The 14,662-nt window shown below is 54.0% G+C and overlaps 1 protein-coding gene across 1 annotated transcript in view; it reads right to left on the reverse strand.

Annotated features, from left to right (window-relative positions):
* The window catches only part of LOC144736219 (high affinity cAMP-specific and IBMX-insensitive 3',5'-cyclic phosphodiesterase 8B-like), a 57,215-nt gene that overhangs the window by 35,610 nt on the left and 6,943 nt on the right, over positions 1-14,662 (reverse strand). The window contains 1 exon segment of the mRNA XM_078618834.1: positions 9,880-9,936. Coding sequence (XP_078474960.1) covers positions 9,880-9,936 — 57 coding nt within the window.

Raw genomic sequence — 14,662 nt, forward strand, 5'->3', positions numbered from 1 at the left:
CTGCCGGGGCGCCGCCCGCACACGATCGCCGCTCAACCCTCAGCAGCTCGCTTGGGAGGTCACGACCCTGCCGTGCCGCTTGACCCTGGCCTCGGCGGCTTGGACCGGCCCTTCGACCCTCCTCGGCAGCAGATGGCACCGCATCTCGCTCGCTCACGGGGCGGAGGGCGACGGCTAATTCCTCCAAAATGTTGGGACTCCAACAAAGCTTTCAGAGTCAGCTCTCCCTCCACCGCTCCACCCCACCGACGACCGACAAGTTTCCTCCTGTCACCCTAGACCAGAGGTCGCAACCGGGTACCCGATACCCGTACCCTACTCGATAACCGGCTACCCGTACCCAGCCGGGTACGGGTAGCCGTTTGCGACCCTGGTGCGGCCGGGTACGGGTAGACCGTGAGTCACTGGTGAGTAACCGTTTGTCACTCATATTGGGTAGGGTACGGGTAGGGAACGGGTACCCATTTGCGACCCTGGTGCGGCCGGGTACGGGTAGACCGTGAGTCACTGGTGAGTAACCGTTTGTCACTCATATTGGGTAGGGTACGGGTAGGGAACGGGTACCCATTTGCGACCCTGGTGCGGCCGGGTACGGGTACGGGTAAGGAATCAAAACCCGTTTGCGACCTCTGCCCTAGACCCTCGGGGGAAAAAAAAGTCCCAGCAAACCTTGAGGACCCGAGATTTAACCCTTGGGTGGGGGGGGGGCCTTTCGCGACAAATGTCCTCACAGCACCACGCTGGCTTCAACCTCGGGGGGGGGGGGTGGGTGATGATCGGATCACCCCCCGCTCTTTCGCTTTATGGTGGACTAATCGAGTGGCAGGTTTATTTACGGACTGAGTTGAGAGTGTGATCTGTGGTGGTAGGCCAGCGAGGCAACCCGCCACTACGCTGCATCCCCGCAGCGTAGCACGACTCTCCGAAATCCCGAGCCAAAAGCTGCGGTAAAACCTCCTAATTCCCAGGCGAGGGCTATTCTAGGTAATAAAACGATTTGTATTTATTCTACCAGGTAAGGCCCACCCAGCTACGGAGCGCCCTGGCTATCATAAATGACGGCTCAACAAAGTGGCTTATCGTCGCGTGGAAATTTATAGCAGGAGCTAAATACTCTAAACACATATTTCTAAATGTTGGAGGTGGGGGAGGGGAAACCGGAGGACCCGGAGAAAAATCCACACGACCACGGGAAGAGAAAGAGGCACGCAGACTCCAAATAGACAGGCATCGGGGTCGGGATCGAACCCATGACCTCCTGTGTATCAGGCGAGGTAGTTAACATCTCCTAGCCACCGTGATGATGATGAGAGAGAGACACGCAAACTCCAAATATACAGCAGCAGGCGTCAGGGTCGGGATCGAACCCACGACCTCCTGTATATCAGGCGCGGTGGTTAACATCTCATAGCCACCATGGCATTCGAGTAAGAACAGGCCTTGCCGCTTTCTCTCTCCCGTCAGCCAGGGAGCTCTGGACCGCGTAGTGCTCAACGCAGCCAGCGAGCATCTGCGCGAGCCACAGTCCCGAACCCCACCTACTTCCCCTCCACATCAGCAAGCGGTGGGGTAGAGAGGGGGTAGGAATGGTGCCAAATGGAGCAGTGCGTGACGCTCAAACTCTCACCAACCTAGACCGGGTTTGAGTGAAGATCCTAAGTGGACGCCCGCTCCACCACCACCACCACCACCGCGGTCCAAGAATGGCAGCTACCAACTAACGGGGCTGCAAGCTGAGCAGGAATCGAAAGGCCTCCTCCGACCGTTGTCTGCCGATGGCACCGCCCTGGCCCCGCGCCTTCGAACGAGCCGCACGTCTTTCGTCTGGGGATCCAGGGTCACCGAACAATCACACCGTGCGACTGTAACGCACGTCAGGACACGCGGCGTCACGCGCTACACAAAGGGTCCCCCCCCCCACCACGACCGCCTCTCTTCCCCACGGAGAGCCGGAGCAGACTGTCGGAGCGAGTGCGCTAGCAAGCGGCGGCACCTATGAAAGCTGCCACGGTACACGGCGGGAGTGGGTGATAATTTAAGGTCGAGTCGACCCAAGGGAGGCCCAGGACTGCTTCACGTAATCACCACCGGTGTTCGCCGTGGCCGGCAATTAAACCCGGATCGTCGGGTTTTGTAGCGCTAACCGCTGCGCCACCGCTCCCCCAGCGCACACGCACTCCCACGCACGCAACAAAAAAAAGATCCCCCGTGTACCCTTAACAGGCTGTTGGGGCAAGTGCTGTTAGCGAGCACCTATAAAGGCCAGAACGGTACACGAGGGGGTGGGTGGCCAGCACCACGCCCGACCGCCTTTGTCTTCCCAGTGGCGATGTTTACACACCGCACCATGTACTCATTTGAGGCTGAGTCGACCTAGGGGAGGCCCAGGACCGGTTCAGATAATCGTCACCGGTGTTGGCCGTGAGCGGGAATCGAACCCGGGTCGCCGGATTCATAGCGCAACACGCTAACCGCTACACCACCGCTCCCCACGCACACACACACACGCACGCACACTCGCACCCTTCTCCCCGTGTCCCCTCCACCCCGTGTCTTCCTGCGTCCTCCCCCTACACCCGGCCCGGTCACCGCCATGGCAACGGCACAACAAACACCGAGCGCGTGCGGCTCGTGACCTTTGACCCCACGCACCCCCCCCCCTTACCAACCCCCGCACCATCTCCTATTGACTGGCTCGCATGGTAACACCAATACGACTGACCCGACTGCGAAACTGACTGACTGACCAGCCGAGTGGCAGCTGTCTTGTCCAGCCGACAGGGTGGGAACGCTCCCAGCAGAGACACCACGAGGGATCGCCCCCTTTATTCAATTCTAGATTTGAAGCTTTCGTGACTGCAAGGATTCATACTCTTAGTTCTGTCGGTAAAGTCACCGTGTAGGTAAAAAAATGAAATTAAAATGAATAAAAAATAAAAACAATAAAATCACGACGTTTCGGAGGCAACACAAGCTTCCGTCTTCAGGTGAAACTGTCACAGCAAAAAATCTGTATCAAGTGGAGCACGGGGGGGGGGGGGGGTATGGGGGGAGGGCAGTGGACACCACGTGGCGTCCCTTCATTTCGGTCCGGTGCAGTCTTCCTTTATTCAACCGGGGGGCGTGCAAAATAAACCCACTGATCGTCATCCTCCTCTCTCTTGCAAACAGGGACCCCCCCCCCCCCCCCGTTACAAACGTAAACCGCACCGGAGCCCCAATACGAGGACTGGTCTCTCCCCTATCCGCCGCCCCCGACGGCATCCTTGATTTAATCCGTGCGCCCCAGAGGAACCCCAAGGAGGATCCACAGCGCCCACGTGGGCTCCCCTTTGTTAAATCCTTTATATTAAGTTCGCTTGCTTGCTTGCGCGCTTACGACCGTGCAAATATTTCGGTCGTTTTTTAACCCACTTCCCGTGATCCAATCGAGCTGACATTTTGCACACAGACTCGTTGTGCGTGACAATTTATCTTCGTGAAAATTTTTTTCCAAAATTTTCCACTTTTTAGGAAAAAAAAAATGTCATATTTAATTTCAAATACCAATGTGATAAAAATGAAACTCTTACTCAAGAAAAACAGAAATGAATAATAAAATAAAATCGATGCCACGCATATAAAGGATTTATAGTGAAAAACTTTGTTTTTACGGGTTAATTTTTTTAACCTTGCCGAGCTCCACCGCTAAACCGCAGCACCCTTGAGCAAGATAGACTGGAGGGCGCCCCCCCTTCATAAAACCGTGCCAAGCCCCGAAGCCGAAGAACCCGCTCGTGACGGAGACCAGGCTCCTGACAGCGACAAGGGATGAGCAGCAACAGCGAAGGGCGACGCTCACAACAACGGGCGGCGCGCCGGGCGACTAAAACGCAGCGAGGTGGCACTGTAAGGAGGGGGGCGGGGGGAGGCACAGCTGGTGCATCTGCCGGTCATCTCAGTCGGCCAACCCCATGGCACCCGAGTCTGTCCCGTGACCTCCTGCCAGCACAGCGGGCCTTTCCGACCTTACAAAGGCCGTGGGTGACGACCCCGCCACTCAGTGGCGAACGACAGTTTTGTTATTGTTGGTGTGCGTGTGTGTTTGTGCTGAGCGTGTGTGCGTGTGTGCGTGTGTGTGTGTTTGTGCACGCGCGCGCGTGTGCCAACTGTGCCAGGTTGTTGGCACAGTGTGTAGCACAGGTGGCGCATCTGCCAATCATCCCAGTCAGGTTGATCCATAACACCTGGGTCTGCCCCGTGACCTCCTGCCAGCTCGGAGAGCCTCTTCCACTTTGCGTGATGGACTTAACGTGAACCTAGCCTGGCACATCATATAATTCGTAACACCTGGGTCTGCCCCGCGACCTCCTGCCAGCTCAGAGAGCCTTCCCCACTTAGCGCGACGCCCTCAACGTGCACCTAGCCTGGCACATCATTTAATTCGTAACACCTGGGTCTGCCCCGCGACCTCCTGTCAGCTCAGAGAGCCTTCCCCACTTAGCACGACGCCCTCAACGTGCACCTAGCCTGGCACATCATATAATTCGTAACACCTGGGTCTGCCCCGCGACCTCCTACTAGCGCAGAGAGCCTTCCCCACTTAGCACGACGCCCACAACGTGCACCTAGCCTGGCACAAGCCCCGTGGTGACGCCAACCGCAGCCGAGCGGCGGTTGTTGTTGTCGCTACTGTTTGTTTATTGTTGTTGTTGTTGCTGTTGCTGTTTGTTTATTGTTGTTGTTGTTGCTGTTGCTGTTTGTTTATTGTTGTTGTTGTTGCTGCTGTTTGTTTATTGTTGTTGTTGTTGCTGTTGTTTGTTTATTGTTGTTGTTGCTGCTGTTTGTTTATTGTTGTTGTTGCTGTTGTTTGTTTATTGTTGTTGTTGTTGCTGCTGTTTGTTTATTGTTGTTGCTGTTGTTTGTTTATTGTTGTTGTTGTTGCTGTTTGTTTATTGTTGTTGTTGTTGCTGTTGCTGTTTGTTTATTGTTGTTGTTGTTGTTGTCGCTACTGTTTGTTTATTGTTGTTGTTGCTGCTGCTGTTTGTTTATTGTTGTTGTTGTTGTTGTCGCTACTGTTTGTTTATTGTTGTTGTTGCTACTGTTTGTTTATTGTTGTTGTTGTTGCTGCTGTTTGTTTATTGTTGTTGTTGTTGCTGTTGCTGTTTGTTTATTGTTGTTGTTGTTGTTGCTGCTGTTTGTTTATTGTTGTTGTCGTCCCTGCTGTTTGTTTATTGTTGTTGTTGTTGCTATTTGTTTATTGTTGTTGTTGTCGCTGCTGTTTGTTTATTGTTGTTGTCGTCCCTGCTGTTTGTGTATTGTTGTTGTCGCTGCTGTTTGTTTATTGTTGTTGTTGTGCACGCGTGCGGTTCGGAGCGCAAGTGGCCGGCGCGCGAGCATCCAACCGCGGGCGCCTGCTGGCGCGCAGGCGCCCGCGTGCTGGTGTACGTGCGGACGAGAGCGTGCGCGCCTCCTCGCTCCTGTAAACAACTGGGAGAAGGCCACTTCCCGTGACCACGGACACTAGTTTTTTTATATATATAGACAAAAAATAAGAAAAACAAAACGGCGTTTTTTTTTTTTTGCTCCAACGCGTAAACACGGCCCCCCCCTCTCTCTCGAATCTCCGCCGTGGGGACGATCGTGTGCCAGTGCTACCGCCAGTTGTGCAAGTGCTACCTCCGTCGCTCTTCCGCAGCAGCTCTGTCCCGTTTATTCGCGAAAAAATTTTGATCCAAATACATTTTTGTTCATCACCCGAAGGGAAAATTGTTCTTAGGCAGCCCTTGCCCAGATCAATGTACTGTACTTGGGGTGCCAAGATGGCAAGATGTGTTTTGAGACGAGGCTCAAAAGAAAGCTGTCTTTGGCGTGGGCCAATCAGTTTCGACGAGGCTCAAAAGAAAGCTGTCTTTGGCGTGGGCCAATCAGTTTCGACGAGGCTCAAAAGAAAGCTGTCTTTGGCGTGGGCCAATCAGTTTCGACGAGGCTCAAAAGAAAGCTGTCTCTGGTGTGGGCCAATCAGTTTCAAAGACAATGCCATATACTATCAGAGTATGTTTTTTGTTTGCATTCTGACCACAAGTATTGTGGTTAATGCAGACACCATTCCTTGTAAAAGGTTTCAGTTTGGTGTTTGAACATCTTAACACAACTGTTTAGTTGCCAGAAAAAAGAGGAAAAACCTATTCTCATATTTTGGTACTGGCAAAGGAGGTCCCATGATGTTTCCTTCTTTTCAATCTATATAGATAAAAGGGAAATTTGTGAATATGTGTGTCTGTTCGAAATGTTTAGCATACTTCCCGACATGCAACAAACTTGAAATTTGGCATGTGGGTAGCTTCCAGACTGTACACAATGCAAAAAACAATAAAAATAGACTTTTGTATTTTGGGGGGCGGGGGTGGCGCAATAATGGATATATTTTGCACGGCAAGTGAGCGGTGACGTCATATCTGTGATGTCACCCGCACGCGGCAGCGTCACGCAGCGTGCCTGATGACGTCACGCGGCGTGCCTGATGACGTCACGCGGCGCGCCTGCTGACGTCACGCGGTGCGCCTGATGACGTCACGCGGCGCGCCTGATGACGTCACGCGGCGCGCCTGCTGACGTCACGCGGCGTGCCTGATGACGTCACGCGGCGTGCCTGATGACGTCACGCGGCGTGCCTGATGACGTCACGCGGCGTGCCTGCTGACGTCACGCGGCGTGCCTGCTGACGTCACGCGGCGTGCCTGATGACGTCACGCGGCGTGCCTGATGACGTCACGCGGCGTGCCTGATGACGTCACGCGGCGTGCCTGATGACGTCACGCGGCGTGCCTGCTGACGTCACGCGGCGTGCCTGATGACGTCACGCGGCGTGCCTGCTGACGTCACGCGGCGTGACTGCTGACGTCACGCGGCGTGCCTGATGACGTCACGCGGCGTGCCTGATGACGTCACGCGGCGTGCCTGATGACGTCACGCGGCGTGCCTGATGACGTCACGCGGCGTGCCTGCTGACGTCACGCGGCGTGCCTGCTGACGTCACGCGGCGTGCCTGCTGACGTCACGCGGCGTGCCTGCTGACGTCACGCGGCGTGCCTGATGACGTCACGCGGCGTGCCTGCTGACGTCACGCGGCGTGCCTGCTGACGTCACGCGGCGTGCCTGCTGACGTCACGCGGCGTGCCTGATGACGTCACGCGGCGTGCCTGATGACGTCAGGCGGCGTGCCTGATGACGTCAGGCGGCGTGCTGACGTCACGCGGCGTGCCTGATGACGTCACGCGGCGTGCCTGATGACGTCACGCGGCGTGCCTGATGACGTCACGCGGCGTGCCTGATGACGTCACGCGGCGTGCCTGATGACGTCACGCGGCGTGCCTGATGACGTCACGCGGCGTGCCTGCTGACGTCACGCGGCGTGCCTGCTGACGTCACGCGGCGTGCCTGCTGACGTCACGCGGCGTGCCTGCTGACGTCACGCGGCGTGCCTGATGACGTCACGCGGCGTGCCTGATGACGTCACGCGGCGTGCCTGCTGACGTCACGCGGCGTGCCTGCTGACGTCACGCGGCGTGCCTGCTGACGTCACGCGGGGTGCCTGATGACGTCACGCAGTGTGCCCGCTGACGTCACGCATTTCCCCTCCCCCCCCAAACCCTCCGCGTAGGCCGTGTATTAATCCAAGCCAAGAATCCAAGTCTCGGGCGAAGCCGGGTAGTAAAGCTCGTAGTATATATAATGTTGTTTGTCTCTTTAATAATCATTTACATTCATAAAGCGCCCTTCAACAATCGTTCTCAGGGTCGCTACGCATCGAAAGTGCGGAAATATGTGAACGTCAACTCGGGAAAGAAGAAGAACAGGAAGATGTGAGGAAGACGGTTGAAAATAAGAGATAGAAAGATATTTTTAACAGACTGCGTTTTTTTTGTCGAGATTTGAAGATTTGCCAAGTGTCTCGGAAGTTTCGGTGCAGTAGTTGCAACGGCACCGTCACCACCCCCCCCCCACCCCCCCCCCCCGAGTGTGTAGAGCCTAGAGACCGCGCGGACAGTGAGCAGTGGACAATCTGAGGATCTTAATGACACTTGATGGAATATACGTGGCTGAAGGATACTCATAGTTTTTTCGGTAAAGTCACGTAGGTAAAAAATGAAATTAACATTAATAAAAAAAAATCACGACGTTTCGGAGGCAACACAAGTCTCCGTCATCAGGTGGGACCGTCACAGCCAGATTTGCTGTATCAAGTGAGGCAGGGATTCCAAGATGCAAGTTCTTAAATACAAGTTAAGGGGGAGGAGAGGGGGGGAGGAGCTTATCAGAATGTGGTAGCCAATGAATGGAACGTATCGGGAGGGGGGGGCGGGGCTAAAAGAGAGCACGGGGTGCACCTGTACGTGGACAGGCCTGTGCACAAGCACCTGTTGGTACGCATGATAGAAGAGAACGAAAATGCCCACGTTGTTTATACCAATGTTGGCAGACAATACAGAGAGTACTGTTAAACACTGGGGATGTTAACACTCGGTGAAGTAAAATAGTGCCTGTCAGATAAGATGGTGGCTGAAGGAGGCCATGGGCGTAGGGGGGTGGAGCGAGTCCATTTAAGGCCTTGAATGGCAGCAGCAAAATCTTAAAATCAATACGGGGGGGGGGGGGTACGAACGGGAAGCCAGCGAAGGGGCACAGGCGAGGGATGTGCTTCTACCTTGCTGTTGCTTTTAATGTGAGGCTCGTTACGCTTTAGTCCGTGCTTGTCGTTTTCTCGTCGTAAAGTTGGCCGCCACGTTTCGCTTCTCGCCCAATCCTGGCCACCTGGCTCAAAATCCTCAAGTAGCCGAGGGACGCTCTCACGTAACTTACTAAATCGACTCAAAATAAAATGAAGTGCGCGAAACATAACTAACGAACTAACTAGATAAACTAGATCAAATGAACTAACTAAAACATCACTAACGAACTAACTAAATAGACGAGACAAAATGAAGTAAAATAAAACGTAACTAATTAACTAAACTAGATCAAATGAACTAAATAAAGCATAACTAACGAACTAACTAGATAAACTAGATAAAACGAACTAACTAAATAAACGAGACAAAATGAAGTAAAATAAAACGTAACTAATTAACTAAACTAGATCAAATGAACTAAATAAAGCATAACTAACACACTAAATTAACTGGATAAAATCAACTAAATAAAACAACTCACGAACTAACTAAACAAACTAGTGGACGCTCAGTGGACCACGACAGGCGGAGAGAGAAAGGGGGGGGGGGAATCCCAAAGAGCTCAAAGAGGGCGGCCCCCCAAATTCATGATAAAAAAAAACGACGGACGGAGGGCGATAAGCAAAAATACGAAGCCCCGATTTGAAAATCCAACTAACCACGGACGAGCTAATTCATGTAAACAAACCGATAAACCGCCGCCATCTATGCAGCTCCGTGTCTGCATCTCTCGGATCTCACGGCATCTCTCTCATCTGCATCTCCCTCCTCTCAGCTGTCTACAGCTCGATCTCCTTGCCCACCGCTCTCTGATCTCAGATATTACCTTCCACAGACACGCAGAGCTAAAGATCCCCCGCATAGCCAAAAGAGAATCGTGAGACCAGTGCTACTAGCGAGTAGCACCGACATGAAGGCCGGCATGGCGCATGAGAGGGTGGGTGGCCAGCCCCACGCCCGGCTGCCTTTGTCTCCCCAGTGCTGATCGTTACACAGCGTACCTGGTACTCATTTAAGACCGAGTCATCATTGGTCGCGAGCGGGAATCGAACTCGGGTCGCCGGGTTCGCAGATCGCAGTGCCGGGTTCGTAGCGCAGTGCGCTAACCACTGCGCCGTCGCTCCCCACCTACGCAGACACACGCACGCACGCAAATGCCCCGTCCCACCTGAATCGGATCCTGCAGCAGTCTGATCGGTCCAAACGACACCTCCTTTGCCGAGGCCTGCACGCAGACGAGAGAAGACACAGGTGCACTGTGGATGCGGGTGGTGTTTGCGGGCACCTAGTGAGGCCGGTGAGCCACGCACGCTCGCACGCACGCACACACGCACGCTTGCACGCACGCACACACGCACGCACGCCATCGAGAAGGCGGCGTGCCTAGCGCCGTGCCCACAGGCCCAGTCGCCCGCACCTCCTTCACCTCGCTCGCCGCGCCGATTCATGCCCACGGACACATTCGTTGCCACGGCTCAGTTTAGGCTGAGTCGACCTAGAGGGCGTGGGGGGTTGGCGTGGCACAACCAGGAGTCGATCTCGGCTGCTTGGGACCGAGAACGATAGCCACACGGCCCACGGTTACAGCGCCGCCTCAACCCGGCACCGCCAAGTTGACCCGCGCACTCGCTGGCCGTGCCGTCCTCACGGGCGCAAGGCCATCGCGGACCACGTGGCGTTCTGCCGGCAGCTGCGAGTCCGCGGGCAGCGGGTGATGTCGCTGCCGCGGCTTTGCCCAATCGGGTACTTCGCCGGCGCAGGCAATGTTCACGCATGGCACACCGCTCCCTTTGAGCGATGTCGCGGCACCGAGTGGCGAGTGCGTGTGACCGTTCAGCCTCGTCTCCTCTCAAATACTCACCGCTCAACCAGATACATCACTCACCACTCAACCAGATACATCACTCACCGCTCAACCAGATACATCACTCACCGCTCAACCAGATACATCACTCAACCAGATACATCACTCAACCAGATACATCACTCAACCAGATACATCACTCAACCAGATACATCACTCAACCAGATACATCACTCACCGCTCAACCAGATACATCACTCACCGCTCAACCAGATACATCACTCACCGCTCAACCAGCTACATCGCTCAACCAGATACATCACTCACCGCTCAACCAGATACATCACTCACCACTCAACCAGATACATCACTCAACCAGATACATCACTCACCGCTCAACCAGATACATCACTCAACCAGATACATCACTCAACCAGATACATCACTCAACCAGATACATCACTCAACCAGATACATCACTCAACTAGATACATCACTCACCGCTCAACCAGATACATCACTCAACCAGATACATCACTCACCGCTCAACCAGATACATCACTCACCGCTCGACCAGATACGTCGCTCAACCAGATACATCACTCACCGCTCAACCAGATGCATCACTCACCGCTCAACCAGATACATCACTCACCACTCAACCAGATACATCACTCAACCAGATACATCACTCACCACTCAACCAGATACATCACTCACCACTCAACCAGATACATCACTCACCGCTCAACCAGATACATCACTCACCACTCGACCAGATACATCAATCACCGCTCAACCAGATACATCACTCAACAAGATAGAGCCGCTCACCACTCGAGCGCATGGTACACTCACTACCCCCTAGAGTAATTTAAATACAACTCGTTGTTGTCGTCGTCGTCGTCATCATCAACGCCTGTCGTCGTTATCATTAGAGGGAGTGGTGGCTAGCCCAGCGACTAGGTCACTGGGTCACCGAGCTCAATGGCTGGCCACGACCCCAACACCAGCTACGAGCGACACCGTGTGTCGCTCACAAACCCTCCGCGGCTTCACCAGCGACGCGCGCTGCCCGAGTGCGGTGAAGTACGGTCGGACACAACCGCCATGGGCGGTGCGATGTTGTCATTCTCGTTTTTCTGAAAGACGCCTCGCCGCTCGGCCGGCTGAGACGCTCACCGCCCGCTCAACCAGAGAGGAGGCCCCCATCTACGAGGGGGTATTTTGGCCTAATCTTCTTGCGCTGGCCCAGGTGTCCAGGAAGAGGCGGTGGGTTATCCGCTTTATACCCCACCGGTGGTGGTGTGGGTTGGGTGGGTGGGGGGTGAGAGATTTAAGAAACTTTGCTTTCAACTGCCGCGCCGGGAGGTTGAACCGGCGACCGCTGAATTGCGAACGGAGCGTGCGTGCGTTGTTGCCGAGTGTTGTGTTAGTAACATTATTATCGTCGCACAACGAAGAAATTCGAGGGCGTGAGTGTTCAATGTCTTGGGAAGAGTGAAGAGTGTTTGCCCGGACAGCAGCTGCCCTCGTCAACGAGACTACGATCCTGGGACAGCCACGACGCAGGTGGCAACCCGATCCAAAGATCCCCCGTGTCGCCTGAACAGACCGTTTGGGGCAAGTGATGTCAGCAAGTAGCGCCTATGAAGTCCGGCACGCCACGCAAGGGGCGTCGGTTGGCCTATGCCACGCCCGGCCGCCTTTGTCTCCCCAGTGGCGATGATTTTTACGCACCGCACGAGGTGCTCATTTGAGGCCGAGTCGACCTAGCGGAGGCCCAGGACCGGTTCGGATAATCGTCACCGGTGTCAGCCGTGAGCGGGAATTGAATTTGGGTCGCCGGGTTTGTAGCGCAGAGTTTTAACCGCTACGCCGCCGCTCCCTATAAACCCAATCCACACGCACGCACACACGCGCGCGCACAGGCAAGGTTAGACAGCACTGTCTCCCTAAGGGCGGCTTACAGACGCGCACGCAACACTCGGACGCACACGCGCGCGCACATGCACGCGCAGACAGAGCCTCGGCGGGTCCAGCGAGAGACCGGTCCCTGCGGCGTAAATATTTGCGCTAATTAAATCACGCCATTTTCCACCGAGGAGGCTCGTTAAGGACCCACAGAGGAATTGGCGGAGGGAAATCGGGCGGAAATGGGGCGGGAAGCGTCACGACAACCACCGACGACGACGAGGAGAGAGAGAGAGAGACGAGGCCGTCGCGAGAGTGGCCAACGAGAGAAGGGAAACGAAGCAGACGGCGACGGCGGCGGGACAAGGTCACAGAGTTCGGAGGTCACAGAGTTCGAAGGTCACAGAGTTCGGAGGTCACGACCGCACAGGAACGGGCCGCACATTTTATTTTTCCACTGCGCAACTGAGCCGTGCCTAGATTTGAAGCTTTCGTGACTGCAAGGATTCATATTCTTAGTTTTTTCGGTAAAGTCACGTAGGTAAAAATTAATAAAAGTAAAATAAAAATAAAATAAAAATCACGACGTTTCGGAGGCAACACAAGCTTCCGTCTTCAGGTGGAACCGTCACAGCACGATAGCTATCGTGCTGTGACGGTTCGACCTTTTATTTTACTTTTATTAATTTTTATTTTTTACCAACGTGACTTTACCGAAAAAAACCTAAGAATATGAGCCGTGCCTGAAGGCTGTGCCAAGCCAGCTTCCGTGATAACGAACAGGCGGAGAAGATCGCACAGACGATTGCGCGTTGCGTTCCAATGTCGCAACGTAACCGAATGCATCGTCAGCCCCAACCCCTGGCCCTGCTTGGAAATCAGAGCTGGATTCGGATGTCTTGTGTGTGTCACGGATTGGGTGGGTCTGACTCTGCTTGGCAAACGGCCAGTGAAAGAAAAAAAAACACCAGTACGGGGAGAGCCCAGCACTAGCATGGTTCGGATGTGCCAGTGGAAAAACTACCAGTGCTGTGAGGGCCCTGCGCTGGCACGGTTTGCATGTGGCAGTGGAAAATTGGCTGAGAAACAGAAAAAAAAACAAGACTTTTTGCCCAGCAGTGGCAAGTTACCGGCTGGCATCAGCAACTCGTGAAGGCAGCATTGCGCAACCTTGAATTATTCACGAACTGTGATTTTTTGCTATTGTTTGCCTTCGCTTGCAATCCCAGCCACGCAAATCCCAGGCGTCGCGTCGCGAGATGAGGACGTTTTATCCAAAACGGAGGTTTTTTTTGGGTTAGCGTAAATATAAATGTGTCGTGAAACCCGCCGCCAACACCGGGCACAGCCCATTAGTAAGGGCTTGTCACGTAAACAAAACATAATACAGGTTTTCTTTTTGGGTTAGATCGCGTAAATATAAATGTGTCGTGAAACCCGCAACCACCCGGCACAGCCAATTTAGTAAGGCTTGGTGGCTAGGAGATGTTAAAAACCTCGCCTGGTATACAGGAGGTCGTGGGTTCGATCCCGACCCTGACGCCTGCTGCTGTATATTTGTAGTTTGTGTGTCTCTCTCTCTCATCATCATCACGGTGGCTAGGAGATGCTAACTACCTCGCCTGGTGTACAGGAGGTCGTGGGTTCGATCCCGACCCTGACACCTGCTGTATATTTGGAGTTTGCGTGTCTCTCTCTCTCATCATCATCACGGTGGCTAGGAGATGTTAACAACCTCGCCTGGTATGCAGAAGGTCGTGGGTTCGATCCCGACCCTGACACCCGCTGTATATTTGGAGTTTGCATGTTCTCCCCGTGGTCACGTGGATTTATTACCGGGTCCTCCGCTTTTTCCCTCCACATTTAGAATCAACATCACGTGTTTCGAATATTTGGTCGCTAAAAATGTCCACACGATAAGGCCCCTCACCGGGCTATCATTTGTGATAACCAGGTCGCTTCTGAAAAAGAGCTACGTAGCTCAGTGGGACCTTACTTGGTAAAATAAAAAAGATTAGTTTTAGTTTATAATCCCAACCGAGTAATATTCAGATAATTTTCCAATCTGCCAAATTCTGAGCGTGATGCCGGTGGAGGCGCCACGGCCTCCTCTTGCGAATTAACGCGAGTGGACCTCTGAGCGTCCACTATGGGGGGGACAGCGTTGCGGCGTGCGGTAGCATCAGTCACTATCCTGTGCCAGGCTATGTGCATGTTGAGGCCACGTGAAGTG

This window comes from Lampetra planeri, chromosome 59, assembly GCF_965212315.1.
Source record: "Lampetra planeri chromosome 59, kcLamPlan1.2.h2, whole genome shotgun sequence".
NCBI classification, from domain to species: domain Eukaryota; kingdom Metazoa; phylum Chordata; class Hyperoartia; order Petromyzontiformes; family Petromyzontidae; genus Lampetra; species Lampetra planeri.